Source organism: Colias croceus, chromosome 27, assembly GCF_905220415.1.
Source record: "Colias croceus chromosome 27, ilColCroc2.1".
Classification (NCBI taxonomy): Eukaryota; Metazoa; Arthropoda; class Insecta; order Lepidoptera; family Pieridae; genus Colias; species Colias croceus.
The window spans coordinates 4,168,670-4,188,698 of NC_059563.1; the positions used below are offsets into that span (position 1 = coordinate 4,168,670).

A 20,029-nucleotide genomic window follows, 5' to 3' on the forward strand; every position below is an offset into this window, starting at 1 on the left:
ATTTTCCTTAGCTAGGCCTTAATACCCGCGGGTACCTTAGCTGTTCTATATCCTAATCCCACTTATCCTACAGGAGGCAAATCTAACTAACCAAAAATCATTAAAATCGGCCGGAGGAGGTTTCTTCTACGGAAAGCAGCTTCTGCAGAGAAGAGCGGGAAAAAGCTAGTAGATGATACTCTTTGGCATTCATAGTACATTAGATGTTTTTTCTACGATGATTTTATCACCAAAAACTTACTTTTTTTAGAGCATATCCCACAACTTTATGCGTATCATTAAAAGTTAATTTTGAGTACCATTTATACGTACTGTCTGTACGATTTATATTGAATAAATCCACCGTATACCAGGTGCCTTTGTAACCTTTATGGACTATAATAAACCCAATATCGTCATAGGATTGTTTACTATTATTCGAAGGGGATACAATCGCTTTAGTATTCAGTATTTCGGTGTTGTATATCACTCTTATGTATGGCAAGTGGAGACTGGAATTATGAAGAAATTAAATTTATAAGGGTATTATTAGTATTAGCAGCTATATTAAATATTGTAATAAGTATAAACTATCGCCTCGATACCTCCGGGTGTTTGTTTTGGTAAAAAAATTGCTTGAAACTTGCTCAAACCTCTCTTTCTGTCTCATCTACACTTATCTCATGGGAGATTTTGAATTTTTAAAAATGTGTAAGTAGGTAATGTTTCTGATATTAAAATACTGATATTAGCCGAAAACCATGTAGCTATAGAACCGCCCATAAGCGCATTAAGTAACTATGTAATTTGTAAGTAATTCAAAATCTCGTCAAACATATCAATGAGCTATTGAGCTCATGAGTTCGATGCCCGATTGAATCAAATACAGTAGTTAGGTGAATATCAACCATAATATCCTCTACGAATACCGCCGTATATGTATTATTATTGTTGAACCTCGTATAATTTTACAAGTTTTAAGCAATTCGCTACAGATCGATATTAACAATTTCTTAGGGAGAGTTGATAAATCTCATATTGATACCTATGAATGCATCTATAGGCCGTTATGAATATTTCCGGGTGAATACAAGTAGCGGTACACATGTGAGGTTTCTCAGAATATCGGGAATGTATTATTCTGGCTATCCACGGGTAATCTGATTCAGTTACAGGTATTGCATTCACTTCATAGTTTACTAGAGGAGGGAAGACTGAAAATAGGTTTATTTATAATATAAATATGTGAATCTTTGGTGAATACTGTCATAAATCAAGAAATAGCTACGCAATTCAATTGAATTTTTAGCAATTTTAATTATAATCTATACTAATATTATAAAGCTAAAGAGTTTGTTTGTATGAACGCGCTAATCTCAGGAACTGCTGGTTTCGCGCTAATCTCAAGAGTGGAGCACTGCGGGTAAAACCGCAGGGCACAGCTAGTAATATTATTCATTAGTAGTTAAGCAAAAATGCAAAGATTTCGTAATATCTACCACGGAGCAAGTAATGTCTACAGTTCAAAATGAAGTATGTATATTGTATATCTATAAGCCCTTACAAGTTTTTTTTAAGTATACATCTTCTTCTTCATGGTTATCCCTCCGTTGCCATATAATATCCTCGAAATTATCGATGTATTCTTCACCAAAACATATGTTTAATATAATAAAGTAATAAAATTTATACATAAACATTTTATAGATTTTACAAATACTATGAAATTTATTACGGTACCTATATATTTTGGTTTAATGTCGTTTCGTTTACTGGGCATCGTAATATGTATGTATGGAAGTCTTATTATGTAATTTATTAGTGTGTTCAGTTTTATTAAAAAATAAATGATATCCACTAACACTATTTAAATATAACGGCTCTGTGTACTTCTGTACCCATAGACAACAAAAAACGGATCAACATTACAACATTGCCACACTAAAAAAAAAATATAAATATATACCGTATAAAAATAAAACAACACTTCATCCAATAAATTTATTTAGAATACACGATAAAATACAATATATTATATATTAAACAATACAATCATTAAACAATTTCATATTTATCAGGATGGAAGCTAATTTCCTGCGAATAGTCGACTGGCGTTCCGTCGTCAGCTTGAACAATTTTTGTAGTTGTGAGCAAAGCGAGAGATGTGTCCGACACCCAAGATACTGTTAGCGGGAAGAAATCGTTCGGTATCGCTGGTGACACACTGAAAATAACAATTTTAATATATTTTCTAGTTTATTACACACAGCAAACTATACTTATATTATAAAGCTGATGAGTTTGTTTAGGTGAACGAAAACAAATAGGTGCAGTGCAGCAATTAAAAATATCGAAAAAAGTATTCCTTGAAATAGTTTATTACAAAATTTATTATTTGGCAACATTACTTTTCAATTGGTTCACAGATTGTTAGGAATTTGTATTAATACGGTTAGACTCAATATCAAATCAATTACGAGTAGGTATTAGTTAAAATTTTATTAAGTTCTAATAAAGATTATAACACATACCTAGTGTAATATGATATGTTTAGTAAAAACCATTTTCGTATGGAAAAATATGTAGTTTTTTACTCAGGCAATACTTACGTAAACTCCAAAGTGCCAGTTTTCTGTTGTTTATTGATAAGTGGAATGTTCCAGACCAACGTTCGTCCCTTCTGCGTGTAGCTGCCCTCCCATTGGTGGACTACTAGCGAGGTGTTGCCAGATCTGATAAATAATAAATTTAAATTTAATTTAGAAATAATATTAGTTAGGCATTCGGTACCTTGTTAGTTTGCTGTACGAATAACAAAAGCATTGGCAAAAATAAACTTTAATAAAAACTTGCAATGGGGTTTTTTTATTTATGAATACTTTTCGTTGTTTTTCGTATCGTATAAGTAAGATGTTTCGATGATTTTAACACGTATGTATGATGAAAATTATCCCCAAACAAATGTTATTGAGGTTTACGCCGTTTACCCCGTATTTTTTTTTTTTAGTTAGTTGGTAGTTAGAATCCAGAAAGATCTTATTTTACTACTAGCTTACTACTAGTCCGCGCGGGTGTCGGTCTTTTCGTGGATGGTTTATTTCTCCATTTTGAGTAACTCGGACAATGACATCTTATAAATATCTATTGGACCCAAATACGGCTAGGTCTATGATAATACGCAACGTGTGTTCGCGGTACCTACTACAGAACATCGTCTATGAATAACTGAAAAATTGAGATTAATTTTTTTTCTACGTATTTTTCCAGGATAAAAAGTATCCTATTTTACGCCCAGGATAATAAGGTATAATTATACCAAGTTTCATCGAAATCGAACCGGTAGTTTTCACGTGATGTCTTCACATACAGACAGACAGACAGACAAAAATTTTTTTAATCACATATTTGGGTTTGGTATCGATCCAGTAACACCCCCTGGTAGTTATTTTTTCAATATTTTCAATGTACAGAATTGACCCTTCTACAGATTTATTATATGTATAGATATAATATTTATACAATAAAACAATGAAATTAATCTATACCATCTTCCGCACATTATTTTTTATCCATATCAACAAAATGCTCTGCCCTACTCCTCTCCTCTGACTAATTTCCGTCAGTACGTCTGGTTGTCTGGAAGAAATCGCTATTTAGCGATAAGACCGCCATATGTTTTAAAATGAGACTAAATCTAATTACAAACATATTATAATTAGATTTAGTTCATATTTAAGTTATCTAGGAGCAATAAAGTATAAAAAAAAAATATAAAAAAAAAATTATCCATCTGTCCCCCCACACCACTGTAACAGCCAAACTCACGGCATCGGAATGTTGATGTTAACATCTGATAGCGTCAAGTGGTCTTGCTCAAGCTCGTATTCAATGTTGACGTCACAGCCGCCGTTAGCGCCCTCTGACGGCCAGCAGTTTACTGTAAGATAAAAAATAAAATAAAAAATATCAAATTTTGTTTTTTTTTTTGTAATAAAAACTTATGTAATAGGTATAACGGTGCATTTACATCAAACGAGCGAATGCTCATTCTAACCCCACTATGTCAAATTCTTAATGTAAACAGGCGTGTTCTTTGTGCATTCGAAAAGACTGTTGAGTTTTCGTTTACACTAAAAGACCACGAAAGAATGCTTTTGCTCTAGCAGCTAGCTCTATGTTCGTTTGATGTAAGTGCATCGTTAAAACCTCAAAATATGCAAAAAAACATAATGGTTTGATGATGATGATGATGATGATGATGATGACCAAGAAGCTTATATCTAATATGGAGATTTCAGTATGAACTTTAACTTGTAACAAGAAAATATGACATTGAATGACGCCTGTATGTTTTTTTATCTCTTTCTGTGGGAGTGACCAAGTTAGGTGTGAAAGGGATAAAAAAACATACAGGCGTCATTCAATGTCATATTTTCTTGTTACAAGTCAAATAGTAGATAATTACGTAGGCAGATTGTTGGCGGCGAACCTCAACTCAAGGCCAGACTGAAAATCAGCGCTGTAGACTGTAGTACTCTCGAGTCAAACAGCATAGCTGAGTCTAGGCCTTTTGCCACAAAAACACGTTTTTATTATTTTCTTGTTTTTTTATTTTATTTCAATTTTGTTATTAGGTTAAGTAGATTTTAAGTTTCTTTCTATCCAAATTATTGTGGCAATAAATACATTCATTCATTCATTCATTGTGTATTAGATATAAGCTTCTTGATGACGACTCACCAGACAATGGCGGCCTGTCATCGCTAGCAGTGGCCAGGCGCCACTTGAGCACGCCCACGTCGCTGTTCAGCGGGAACTGTTTGATGATGATGATGATGATGATGATGAAGATGATGATGATGACTCACCAGACAATGGCGGCCTGTCATCGCTAGCAGTGGCCAGGCGCCACTTGAGCACGCCCACGTCGCTGTTCAGCGGGAACTGTTTGATGATGATGATGATGATGATGAAGATGATGATGATGACTCACCAGACAATGGCGGCCTGTCATCGCTAGCAGTGGCCAGGCGCCACTTGAGCACGCCCACGTCGCTGTTCAGCGGGAACTGTTTGATGATGATGATGATGATGAAGAAGATGATGATGATGACTCACCAGACAATGGCGGCCTGTCATCGCTAGCAGTGGCCAGGCGCCACTTGAGCACGCCCACGTCGCTGTTCAGCGGGAACTGTTTGATGATGATGATGATGATGACTCACCAGACAAGGGCGGCCTGTCATCGCTAGCAGTGGCCAGGCGCCACTTGAGCACGCCCACGTCGCTGTTCAGCGGGAACTGTTTGATGATGATGATGATGATGAAGATGATGATGATGACTCACCAGACAAGGGCGGCCTGTCATCGCTAGCAGTGGCCAGGCGCCACTTGAGCACGCCCACGTCGCTGTTCAGCGGGAACTGTTTGATGATGATGATGATGATGATGATGATGAAGATGATGATGATGACTCACCAGACAAGGGCGGCCTGTCATCGCTAGCAGTGGCCAGGCGCCACTTGAGCACGCCCACGTCGCTGTTCAGCGGGAACTGTTTGATGATGATGATGATGAAGATGATGATGATGACTCACCAGACAAGGGCGGCCTGTCATCGCTAGCAGTGGCCAGGCGCCACTTGAGCACGCCCACGTCGCTGTTCAGCGGGAACTGTTTGATGATGATGATGATGATGATGAATATGATGATGATGACTCACCAGACAAGGGCGGCCTGTCATCGCTAGCAGTGGCCAGGCGCCACTTGAGCACGCCCACGTCGCTGTTCAGCGGGAACTGTTTGATGATGATGATGATGATGATGATGATGAAGATGAAGATGATGATGATGACTCACCAGACAAGGGCGGCCTGTCATCGCTAGCAGTGGCCAGGCGCCACTTGAGCACGCCCACGTCGCTGTTCAGCGGGAACTGTTTGATGATGATGATGATGAAGATGATGATGATGACTCACCAGACAAGGGCGGCCTGTCATCGCTAGCAGTGGCCAGGCGCCACTTGAGCACGCCCACGTCGCTGTTCAGCGGGAACTGTTTGATGATGATGATGATGATGATGATGATGATGATGAAGATGATGATGATGACTCACCAGACAAGGGCGGCCTGTCATCGCTAGCAGTGGCCAGGCGCCACTTGAGCACGCCCACGTCGCTGTTCAGCGGGAACTGTTTGATGATGATGATGATGAAGATGATGATGATGACTCACCAGACAAGGGCGGCCTGTCATCGCTAGCAGTGGCCAGGCGCCACTTGAGCACGCCCACGTCGCTGTTCAGCGGGAACTGTTTGATGATGATGATGATGATGATGATGATGATGATGATGATGAAGATGATGATGATGACTCACCAGACAAGGGCGGCCTGTCATCGCTAGCAGTGGCCAGGCGCCACTTGAGCACGCCCACGTCGCTGTTCAGCGGGAACGGCCGTTGGGCCTGCTTCAGTTTGATCACACCGTCCGATCTGAACGCCTCTTTGTCTACGTTTGGATGTGTCTGTGTTGGCAAGATTGCTTTTTATTAGTTTATCATACGTGTAGTGTTGTGAAAACGTTAATATGTACCACGGGCGAAGCCGGGCGGGGGATGATAATATATTTTCTATACTTATAATACACTAGCTTACCGCCCGCGGCTTCGCCCGCTTTGTCTAAAACCTAATAAATTATATACTAAAACCTTCCTCTTGAATCACTCTATCTATTTAAAAAAAAACCGCGTCGAAATTGTTGCGTAGTTTTAAAGAGTTAAGCATACAAAGGGACATAGGGACAGAGAAAGCGACTCTGTTTTATACTATGTAGTGATGATAGTACCTACATATAAAACAAAGTCGCTTTCTCTGCCCTATGTATGCTTAAATCTGAAAACTACGCAACAGATGTTGATGGGGGATTTTTTATAGATATAATGGTTGTTGAGGAAGGATTTAGTATAGAATTTGCTAAATTTTATATAAAACGGGAGAAACCACGCACGGAAAGAGAGTATTTTTAAATTTTTAATGTATACTAATATTATAAAGCTGAAGAGTTTGTTTGTTTGTTTGAACGCGCTAATCTCGGGAACTACTGGTCCGATTTGAAAAATTCTTTGTATGTTAGATAGCTCATTCGAGGAAGGTTATAGGCTATATATCATCACGCTACCACCAACAGGAGTGGAGCCACGCGGGTGAAACCGCGCAGCATAGCTAGTTTTATATATTGAAAGTTCAATAAACAATAAGTTTCACCATCACTCTCTAAAAATGTGTCCGAAGCAAAACTCTGCCTTCTCTGGTATGAGGCAAAGATTTCTAATGAGAACGCATTTTTGAATTCATTGTAATATGTAAAATTAAGAGTTTTACCCCCAAATTATGCTTTTTTGCACTACCTCAACAAAGTTGAAGAACAGCGCCGGACAAAATAATATGTTTTTCCTGTTTAAACTTGAAGAATTAGTTCGAGGAAGATTTTTAAAGGGAAACTTCATTAGGCGGACAAATACATAATTTATAGTAGAGCCATTTTAATAGGCAACATTTGACAGTTCAACAAAATTCAACAACGTAACCTAGTAACGACGACATAGAATAACATGATATTTCGTTTTGTTAGAACTGCACATTTGCTTAACTTTTTTCAATTACGATTACATATTTATAATAATAATGACCGATAGAAGTTATTTTAAGATTTCATTTTACTGATAAACCATCCTAAACATAATAAACAATTTCTGAATTGAAGAACTGACGTCACTACAATTTTGTGTCAATAAACCTTTTTTCTTTTTAAATACTAGAGACGTTACTCTAAAAATCGAAATCTGACATCTAGAATCGAATGCATTGATTACTTGTGAATAAAAATCATCATAAATTAATAAATTCGATTGACAAATGTTTCAAATCCGTATCGATTAAAACACTTTAATCGATGTTTTAAGCAGGTTACCTCTCTTCGAAGATAATATTGATAGACGTCAAATGTTGCCTATTAAATTGGCTCGACTATAGTTATACCTATTTTTTTGTTCTTACCTGTAATTGCAATGGCCTTGTGTCCTGGTTGTTGAGATGCACATGTATTCTTCCAAATTGCTCATTGGTGATACGTAGCGTCAGCAAACCTGTTGAAATTAATTATTATTTATGAAGAAATTAAAAGGCCTATAACTTATTTGAACTTAGGGCCGATTTTTCAATCCTTGGTTAAAACTTATTCGTCGAATAATGCATAATACTACCATTTTAAAAACGTATTCTAATTGCCCGCATTTGACAGTTTACGTGACATTTTAATATTATCGTGTAATACTTTATTGGACGGATAAGTTTTATCCAAGCATTGAAAAATCGGCCCTTAATCAGAAATTTATTTATTTTTTATTTATTTATTTAAATAGGTACACACCACAGCTGACAACATGATTGTGATTAAATTTATACACAAATTTAATCACAATCATGTTGCGGTAAAATGCCAGCCTAATTGTATGTACACAGCACAATTGAGGTTAAAAAAAAATTATTAAAAATTACATTATTTCAACAATGGGGAATATTCATGTTTTTCTTTTTTGTCTTAAATTAATAGTTTACTATTTTATAACGTAGAAAAAAATATTAATGGGCTTCAAAATACTCTAGATATTTTTAAAAATGAAATTTAAAACTTTTAAAAAATGTAAGCAGTTCAAACGCCGCCATTGTGCGCGCGCTTTGCGTGACGTCACATGACACGTCCAGTGGGTGTTTACCTTGTGTTTACTATGGAATATGGAGTGATGATTCATACAATGTCGTGTCAAATGACGTCACATTTCGTTCGACCAGTGGTGGCGCGTTCTGGCAGTTTGAATTTCGCTCACTTATTTTGCACTTTTTTTAATATTATTTTAGGGGTTTAAATAAAAAGTAAATAAAAAAAATCCTTTTCATTATAATATTACGATAATAATAAGTATTCGAGAAAAAAATATTTTAGGCCATTTAAAATTTTATGCATGTTCCCTATTCACAGATCAAGTGAAATATTTTTTTAAATACAAGTCATAAAATAAATTGAATCTAAATCATAGTACAAATAAATATCACATCAATATAGCTACAATACAATAAATCACAGAAAATACAGTTAAGTCAATAAATACCTACTAGATAATGTAAATTAACGAGTAAGAAGTACATAATATATCTTATATGACATACTATAATTATATTTTAAAATGTGAATTAATGCGCATTTCCTTTCTGCAAATGCGTAAGTTATTATTTACAAATTAACATTCTTCTATAAACGAAATACTTCCAAAAATGAAACTCACCAGAAAGCTCAAAGTTTTGTATATCACCATCCCTTCCAGCCACCAAATTCAACCGCTCTTCGAAGCGTAAGTGAATGCTGTACGAAAATCAATATATTATGTTAATTAAGGATTATAATATGACAGAAGAGTCAAAGTGATGTGTAGTGTGTATTGAGATAAAATTAGGTCGCTAATTGGTTAAAGATTACTCCAATGCGAAACTGCGAAAAGTGTAAACATAATTTATTTTATAGTTAAAGGTTTTTTCTCTATAATAAATACGAACTACTAGCTGTGCTCCGCGGTTTTACCCGCAGTGCTCCGCTCCTATTGTTCTTAGCGTGATAATATATAGCCTATAGCCTTCCTCGATAAATGGGCTATCTAACACCGAAGGAATTTTTCAAATCGGACCAGTAGTTCCCGAAATTAGCGCGTTCAAACAAACAAACAAACTTTTCAGCTGTATTATATTTTCATCTTTAAAGTATTAGTTTAGTAATATTAGTAGTATAGATAAAACAACAAACACTAACTTCTGTTATAAATAAAGTAGTTAGAGAGTGTTGGCAACTATCTATGACAACTATAGAGAACTCACTTTTTCTATCTATAATCTATGACAACTATAGAGAACTCACTCTTTCTATCTATAATCTATGACAACTATAGAGAACTCACTCTTTCTATCTATAATCTATGACAACTATAGAGAACTCACTCTTTCTATCTATAATCTATGACAACTATAGAGAACTCACTCTTTCTATCTATAATCTATGACAACTATAGAGAACTCACTCTTTCTATCTATAATCTATGACAACTATAGAGAACTCACTTTTTCTATCTATAATCTATGACAACTATAGAGAACTCACTCTTTCTATCTATAATCTATGACAACTATAGAGAACTCACTCTTTCTATCTATAATCTATGACAACTATAGAGAACTCACTTTTTCTATCTATAATCTATGACAACTATAGAGAACTCACTCTTTCTATCTATAATCTATGACAACTATAGAGAACTCACTCTTTCTATCTATAATCTATGACAACTATAGAGAACTCACTCTTTCTATCTATAATCTATGACAACTATAGAGAACTCACTTTTTCTATCTATAATCTATGACAACTATAGAGAACTCACTCTTTCTATCTATAATCTATGACAACTATAGAGAACTCACTCTTTCTATCTATAATCTATGACAACTATAGAGAACTCACTTTTTCTATCTATAATCTATGACAACTATAGAGAACTCACTCTTTCTATCTATAATCTATGACAACTATAGAGAACTCACTTTTTCTATCTATAATCTATGACAACTATAGAGAACTCACTTTTTCTATCTATAATCTATGACAACTATAGAGAACTCACTCTTTCTATCTATAATCTATGACAACTATAGAGAACTCACTCTTTCTATCTATAATCTATGACAACTATAGAGAACTCACTTTTTCTATCTATAATCTATGACAACTATAGATAACTCACTTTTTCTATCTATAATCTATGACAACTATAGATAACTCACTCTTTCTATCTATAATCTATGACAACTATAGAGAACTCACTCTTTCTATCTATAATCTATGACAACTATAGAATACTCACTCTTTCTGGTCAGCGGCCGGCGGTTTGTCCACTTTAGCGGTCATCGGAGTGTTGGTGACAATCTTCTCGCCTTCTGTTTGTAGGCGGGACACGAAACTGTCAGCGTCTGTACCGCGAGAGCCAAGTTTCATGGCCGAACGGCTTGTGCGACTGGAGGAAAAAAAATACATTCAAGTCAACATTAGTAGCAAGGACGTTTAACATCCATACTTAAACGTCTGTCTGTCTGTTACTCAATCACGCCGTAATAACTCAGCCCCCGGAATCACAGACACAATAGAAAATCTATTCTATATTATGACTGGCCGGTTGGCTTGGTTGGTAGTGGCCCTGCTTTCCAAGTCACTGGTCGTGGGTTCGATTCACACCCGGGGCAAATATTTGTGTGATGAACATAGATGTTTGCTCTGTGTCTGGGTGTTAATTAACTATATAAGTATTTATTTAAAATTATATATGTATGTTTATCAGCCATCTGGTTTCCATAACACAAGCGAAAGCTTAGTATGGGATCGGATCGGATCGTGCCGTGTGTGAAAATAGTCCCGATATATTTATTTGAAATATTTATTTTATTTGTGTCGTGGTCAGATCGGGCCGCTCGGGGCTCAATGGGTTAACTACTGAACCAATTTTAATGAAATTTGGTATGGAGATATTTTGATACCCGAGAAAGGACCTAGGCTACTTTTTATCCCGGGAAAATGACGCAATCCCGGAAATCCCACAGGAACGGGAACTATGCGGGTTTTTCTTTGATTGCGCGGGCGAAGCCGCGGGCGGAAACCTAGTAAAAATATAATAGGAAAAACAAATAAAAACAACATTACAATTAATTTTATCGTTACAAATACTGTTGAGCGATAGATGTGTTAATAGTATCTATGATAATATGAATCACACTGACACAGGAAAAATTACAATTTGATTATAAAATCTAGATAACTTGTATATTATCAAGATAATATATACTCACTAAAATAATCTGATTCATAGTCAAATTAATAAACTGCTTGTGATATAATCCTCACTAGCCTCCGCCCGCGACTCCGTCCGCGCGGAAAAATTAAAAAAATAAAGATTCATTTTTTTCTACTACGTATTTTTCCAGGATAAAAAGTATACCATTTTATGCCCAGGATAATAAGATAAAATTATACAATGTTTCATCGAAATCGAACCGTTAGTTTTCACGTGATGCCTGAACATACACACAGACAGACAAAAATTTTTTTAATCACATAATTGAGTTTGGTATCGATCCAGTAAGACCCCCTGCTATTTATTTTTTCAATATTTTCAATGTACAACAGAATTGACCCTTCTACAGATTTATTATATGTATGTATATAGATTAAGGGACAATAATAATATATTTTCCTTCCATAAACACATTACACATACCAAATACTTTTGCACGCTTCATAAGCGAAGCGTTGAGGTGGGTACTACTGTCACTTCGCGCAAAACATCTGATTTTTCAAACTTAAAATGTCTTTATGTATCATACATTGCACTTGTAAGATAATACATACACACACATATTAAGAAAAAACACTATTTTTAACATTCATGATATTTTTGATGTCATTTTTGTTATTTAAACTAGTTAAAAAACAGTTTAAAAAAGTTCTGTCTTGGACGTCCGTGTGTCTGTATGTGCGGAGGATTTTCTTGTTAACACGATAGCGACCGAAATACTTTACTAATCGAGTCTTTTTTTTCTCTTACGCTTGAGTATGCTCAGGAATAGAACCCTTTCATTTTTCAGGGTCTGATTCGATGTGGTTTAATTGTTATTAAATAAACAAAAAAAATATCGACTTTTTTTTTTTTATATTTATAGTGTACTCAAAATTCACCATTATAAACTCGATTCTTTATACTATAAGCCAAGGTTTAAAAAAATAAGTTGGTAGTCAGTCCCTTAAACCTGCGCAGTTTCACATCTAGGTGGGGCCACAAGAAAAATAGCTCAATTATTACGGTACCGCTTTCTTTACTTTTCTAACTGTTTTGAGACAGTACAAGAGCATTGGCACATGAGAACAAGTGTATCTACATACTTATATTATATACACCTTTATAAATAATCAATTTTATTGTAAAGGTTGAGATTATGAGGCGTGCACTTTTGGATTTTCCAAACTTTTTACATATTTACCACATATTATGTAAACAATATACATACTTATGTCTCCTTAACAGGATATGATTCATTTCATTCATTTATATCCATTAATTTCATTCATTAATTTCATTTCATTCATTCATTACTTACGTCTCCTTAACAGGTGTGGCTGGTATCTTCTCGATCATTGGCTCACTGCTTGCTGACGACATGGAAGAACTGCCAAAACCGGTTCCTAGAAATAATTGATGATATTATTTAGAATTTAAATAAAAAGTATATTGTAAACTGAATGTATTTTATTAAATAGGCGCCATAGGCAGGCATTCCCTATTGCCTATACAATAAGGATGAATTTTTCTCTTCAAGAATATCTGTAATCTGCTAAGTCCTTTCCTATCCTACTTCCTACTTTATGAATCCATACTAATATTATAAATGCGAAAGTAACTCTGTCTGTCTGTCTGTTACTCAATCACGCCTAAACTACTGAACCAATTTGCATGAAATTTGGTATGGAGATATTTTGATACCCGAGAAAGTACATAGGCTACCTTTTATTTCGAAATATGTACCACGGGCGAAGCCGGGGCGGACCACTAGTTAATATTATAAATGCGGAAGTTTGTGAGGATGTGTGTGTGTTTGTTACTCTTTCACGCAAATACTACTGAACCGATTACAATGAAATTTAGCACATATAGAGGATAACTTGGATTAACGACGACTAGTCGTCACTTGGACGACTTAAAACTTTTCAGATCGGTAAATTGCTCTCACGACCAACAAAAACTGCAGGATGATATAAATCGAGTATCACTTTGGTGTAAGAATAACCTAATGCAACTGAATGGAAGTAAATGTAATTTTATAAAACTTTCCAGAAAACATGTTAGATTCAAAACAACTTATAAAATTGATGATATTGCTATTAATCAAAAGTACAATCTTAAAGACTTAGGTATTACATTAGATGAGGAATGCAGATTTGATACACATATAGATCTGGTGGTTCGCAAAAGTTTTAAAATGCTAGGTTTTATTTTTCGTAATACACAGGATTTTAAATCTACTCTCGCTATGAAAATACTTTATAATTCTCTCGTAAGGTCCAACCTTGAATACAACTCAGTTGTCTGGTGCCCTTACTATAAAAAATATATTACTCGTATTGAATCAGTACAAAAAAAATTTATTAATAGATTAAGTTATATCACCAAAAATAATACTCTTACAAATTATAGCGAAAAGCTAAACTTTTTTAAAATGGAGTCTTTGGAAGCGCGCAGAAGCGCGTCACAGCTTATATGCCTACATAAATTATTGAACAATGAGATAGACTGTCCATCACTGTTGTCGCAAATTGGTCTCTCGGTGCCTATCTATAATTGTAGGCTAAGTACTTTTTGCCCTATGTACACAAAATTTTCAAAAAATAGATATGGTTCGAACTCACCGTTACAACTTATTTTAAAATTATATAATAGAATATTTACAGTTGATCATAACACAGATATTTATTTTTCAAAACTAAGCTCGTTCAAAAAGCATATTGTTAACACTTTAAACAAACTGTATAAAATTTAAGTTTTTACTTTTTAGTTCATCTTTATAATTAAATTTTTATGAAAAATTGTTAAAGCGGTGCCTACCTGTAATTTAGATACGTAAATACTAATGTGTATTTTAAGTTAATTTTGAATTGTTTGAACAAAAAATTATGTATCTAGTTGGTAAGCCATTTTTTAAATAAATAAATAAATAAATAAACACATAGAGGGTAACATGGTTTTATCCCGGAAATCCCACGGGAACGGAAACTATGCGGGTTTTTCTTTGACAACGCGGGCGGAAAGATAATATAATAAAAAACAAGTTTTTTCTTTTGTTTGCTTGTACCAGTAAACCTCCTGAGCTACTTAAATTATCCGGTATTGAAAATACTTTCATCAATATTGTCGCAAATTAATACAATATTGTTTATTGTAGTTAAAGTTAAATGAAATTACCGAAATTCTTAGAAACAGCGCCCATATATCTTCCCTTGGCAGCTTCCAATCTCTCTCTTTGTAACTCCTTCGCTTTCTCACGCATACGATTGGCCGCTTCGCGTTCTTGCGTCTAAAGAAATATTTAATTAATTTAACATTGCCTTGTCCAAGCAGATCTTCTTATCAAAAAATCATGAAAATCTGTTCAGCGTTTTGGTGTATAAGTGTTGTTACAACAAGAATTACTTATATCAAATACCATGAATGTATGTATGTATGTATGTCGGTATCATGGTATGTTGAGATGAACAAAACAAGGATTCGAGATATAAGTAGGTAAAAATATATGTTTTTAAATAATACACATACCTGTCTAACAGCTTGGTAAATTTTTTCTTCATGCGAGTCCATTTCTACGAATGAGCGTACCTGCGAACAAAACAAATAGGATGTATTTTTCAAATTTTCAAAGTTGAGGGTAGTTTTAATTTTTAAACTTATATTTTTAACATTGTCATTTTACAAGATTCAACACTTATCCCGTGCTCACCCAGGTTAGTACTGTGATATTCAGCCAAATTTATCAAAACACACACATAGCCATACACATCTACACACACACACATTTCTAATATCTAACTCAAATTTTTGGACATAAATTAAGGGACAAAAAAGCGCGATCTTTTTTTAACAACAAATAATTTGCATTTATTCACAAGAACCAAATAAATAAGATAAAATATTAAAACAACTCACTTGGGCCAAATTAACACTCTCCCGGTAGCCCAACGCTACAATCTCATCGAACGCAAACAACAAATTGAACGCCTGGTTCAATACTTCAGCCTCTGTTAGTTGAGTGCAGTATTCTGGTACCTGGGAGATAAAATATTTCTATACAGGACATGTTACTATAGAATCTATTAGAATCTATATAAAAAAAATTTAATCATCACTGTTGAATTAGAAATACAAGAATGGCTCGACCAACTTGGTGTGTTTAATTGTATTGTTTTTGTTATGACACAGTTATAATAAATATATTAAGGATTCACTGTTGCCTTTTCAATGGTAATCAAACATAGAGCCACAAGGTTTATACATTCAGAAACTTATCACTGTATCAAGAAATAGGCAATAATTAAAAATACACATAAAAATAAAAAAATTAACATAACACAAAAAAATTAAAAATAAACATGTTAAGAAGTCCTAAATATATATAAAATCATATGTACCACTCTGCTAAATAGACGCAGTGTCTCCAAATCCTCTAATATGTTACTTGCTTTTGTTGTTATGAGCAGCATGTAAAGTTTATCCAACGGCTGGTAGACATATCTGAAAGAAAATAGTAGTGGTTAAAAGGATCTCGATTAATAAATAACAAGGAAATCTGACAGGCACACGCAAATATTATATTTTCAATGCTTCCTTTTATAAGCAAGAAGATGTACTTTTAAAAATATGGTACGTATTTTATAAACTCTAATACTTCTCTTCCTAATTCTCCTCCTTTTTGCTTCAGTCCATTTGCTGTGAGTAGCGTTAGAAATGCTATCTTATCCATTGCCTCTAAATCTGTTGGTTGTGACAATATTGGCCGTAATATGATCATTCCTATCCTCGACACCTTAACTCCCACTTTAACTCACATCCTAAATTTCTCCATTAAGTCCTGTCAATTCCCAACATCATGGAAAGATGCCCATATTATCCCACTTCCTAAAAAAAGCAATCCTTCCGCATTGTCTGATTTCCGTCCAATATCCATTCTTCCTTTCCTATCCAAAGTTCTCGAACGTCTTGTCCATAACCAGTTAACGACCTTTATAAACTCCCATAGTCTTTTCGATCCTTTCCAATCCGGTTTCCGTCCTGGTCATAGTACGGCCACTGCCTTAGTTAAGATCACCGACGATATCCGAATGGCAATGGATAACAAGCAACTTACTCTCCTCACATTAATTGATTTTAGTAATGCGTTTAATTCTGTAGATCATGATATTCTCTTAAAATTACTTTCTTCTCTTAATATTTCCGATACTGTAATTAGCTGGATGTACGACTATCTACGAGGACGCCGTCAACGTATCTACAGTAATGACTGTTATTCATCTTGGTGTGATGTCGTTGCCGGTGTTCCTCAAGGCGGCGTACTGTCTCCTCTTTTGTTTTCTCTATTTATTAATTCCATCACTCACAACATTTCCTCTTTATATCACATGTACGCAGATGATCTGCAAATATATACTCATTCATCATACGAGAATTTGCCTAATGCAGTACATCAAATCAATAAGGACCTTGAATCAATAATAAAATGGAGCAAAGCGCACGGAGTGAATATAAATCCAGATAAGACACAATCAATCATAGTCGGAAGTCGACACTTCGTAAATAAAATTGACTGGGTCACCATTCCCAAGGTTATTGTAGACGGTGTTATTATCCCTTACAGCTCCAGTGTCAGAAATCTAGGAATATACTTCGATCAGACTCTTTCATGGACACAGCAGCTTCAAGAAGTGCGAAAAAAAATGTTTAGTTCTTACGGTTCCCTCAGACGTTTACGTAACCTTCTTCCCATCCCCACTAAAATTGAGTTAGTACAAGCTTTACTTCATCCCATCCTCGATTATTGTGACTGTGCCTATCCCGATCTTAATGAAAACCAATTAGATGCTCTCGAACGCCTTCAGAACCTCGGTATAAGGTACATATTCGGTTTGCGAAAATATGACCACGTATCCCACTTCCGTACGAAACTCAAATGGTTGCCAATACGTTCTCGACGGAATGCTCGCATGCTTCATCTTCTTTACGGCATATTGTTTGACGCTAGAACACCGAACTATCTTAAGGAAAGATTTATATTTCGTCACTCCAACAGCTTGGTATTGAGATCTCCTTACTCCCTTTCTCTTCTAATTCCATCTCACCACTCTAACTTTTACCATCACTCTTTTACTATGAACGCTATTAATCTTTGGAATTCGTTGCCAGATTCAATCAAACATGCACAAACCATATCTACGTTCGATAGTTTGGTAAAAAAATATTATCTTTCGTTATAAACAGTTATTTTATCTATTATATTTTAAATTTTTTGTATACTATTTAACATTGTATGTATTATTATTACATAATATGTAGGTATATATTATATTGGTGTACTATATATAATATATGTATGTTATTTTATTTATTTATTTATTTTAAATATTAAGTGCTCTTTTGCTCACACCTCCATAAATGTATTCTTCCAGCATTTTCCAATATCACAGGTTGTCTGGTAGAAATCACTTGTAAGTGATAAGACCGCCTTTTGTACATTGTTTCTATGTGCTGTTTTTTACTTTGTTATTTTACTTGGTGTGCAATAAAGAATTTATTATTATTATTATGTTTCTCATTTCCATAATACTCGGGTACCACCAGAAGGACGGTACCCGGACCTTTGGAAGGCTTACGTGGGGACACGGATCCAACACGCAGAGGCCCTTTCGAGAATTTTAATGTGTTGTGGGACACCAGCCGCAGCCTGCCCATGACTGCACTATAGAGATACAGCCCTAGGCAGTCCGCGGCCGATGTAGGACTATTGCAGGGTATGGAAATTTAATATTTGGGCTATGGATTGGGATGCTTAATGGACTGGTACTGTGGACTATGGGAAACTATGGCACCTGCCTTTCTACTAAAAGAAAGTAAAAATATGTTGGCAGGTGGTGACTCGCCCTCTCACTGTATGGGCCCCCGAAATAAGTCGCTGCAATAGTGCGACAAGGGGGCAACATATTGTGAGCAGCTAAGGGTGGAGAGGCGTCCCTGGACTTTAAACTCCGATCACGCGCTCCCTGAGGGTCCAGCATCACGTGCCCACTCGCCACTTACGCTTCGCATCCACCCTTCGAGCTAAAAGCTCTCGCGACTCCACTCTGGCCGGCCGGTTAAGGCAAGCCAGAGGTGGGGGTCCTGTCCTCGTCAGGCTTCACTCCGACCGGCCGGTGAAGGCAAGCCGGAGATGAAGACAGGGGCCTCCCCCGGGAGCACTCGGTTCCCGCGGGGTCGCTACTCCCCGACACCCCGCCACAAGGTGTCCTGCGGGTTGACTGATTGCACGGGTGGAATATCTATTGTCACATAGACAATAGATATTCCAACCGTGGGCGATGGGGTCGTCACATCCCTACGCCCTTATTATTATTATTATTAACTCATACTCAACATAATATATTATATGTATAATGTATATACCATGAAAATGTGACTATATTATTAGACATTGTTGTTCATTATTTATTGAATTTATTCTCATTATTATTTACACTTACTAATCAAAAACAGTATGATGTATTTCTATCTGATGTTAATCTGAGGCAATTTAGAGCAATATTTTTGTAGTGACTTACTATTTCTTATTAGAATATTTACCTCACAGATTCAGTTTCAACAAAAGTATGTTGTCGGCCGCTGGTCATAAGCTTAGGAAAAGCCGCCAGCAAACCCTCTATACGTGCCTTCGTCATCTCGACGAACTGTCGTGACACCAACGCTGACAAATAAGATTTATATATGAATTTATAGTTAATATTCTTAATCTAACTCAATTAATATGAAGGGTACCATACCTTTTCCCGATTTTGTGCATACCGTAGCCGCGATAAGCACCTAGAAACATTATAAATATGAAAAACAGTGATAGAAGTGTAAGCATATTTAGGCAGAAATTAATAAAGTTTTTAATGTAAGAACTTTGTTAATACACATTTCAATATTAATAAAGTATTACCATCTTGCCACTAAGTTAATTTTACACTTAATTCACTTTTATTTCCACTGTTTATTCCGATTCTTCCACAAAAACGCGATTACGAGTTTTGACAGTATTGACAAGCTGACGTGTAGAGCAAGGTGTAGAGTGTTTAGTTTTGACTTTTGACAAGTACCTAGGTAGGTA

The 20,029-nt window shown here is 35.5% G+C and overlaps 1 protein-coding gene across 1 annotated transcript; it reads right to left on the reverse strand.

The window, feature by feature from the left end:
- Positions 1-1,966: 1,966 nt before the first annotated feature.
- LOC123703806 (coatomer subunit delta) lies at positions 1,967-19,978 on the reverse strand. The gene is made up of 15 exons (XM_045651965.1): positions 19,862-19,978; positions 19,701-19,740; positions 19,504-19,624; positions 16,305-16,407; positions 15,823-15,942; positions 15,436-15,495; positions 15,085-15,196; positions 13,226-13,310; positions 10,945-11,094; positions 9,322-9,398; positions 8,036-8,124; positions 6,357-6,504; positions 3,805-3,916; positions 2,589-2,711; positions 1,967-2,203 (listed from the first exon to the last, which is right to left on the reverse strand). Exons 1-15 carry the CDS (start codon positions 19,862-19,864, stop codon positions 2,035-2,037), a joined length of 1,512 nt encoding a protein of 503 aa, XP_045507921.1. The 5' UTR covers positions 19,865-19,978; the 3' UTR covers positions 1,967-2,034.
- Positions 19,979-20,029: the final 51 nt, after the last annotated feature.

Bases quoted from the DNA above. Each gene is read 5' to 3' on its own strand.
- LOC123703806 (XM_045651965.1), bottom strand. The intron at 15,496-15,822 runs GTGAGTTGTTTT...TTTTGTTCGCAG, and splicing joins AGAGTGTTAATTTGGCCCAA to GTACGCTCATTCGTAGAAAT. The intron at 6,505-8,035 runs GTAAGAACAAAA...TTGCCAACACAG, and splicing joins CAAGGCCATTGCAATTACAG to ACACATCCAAACGTAGACAA.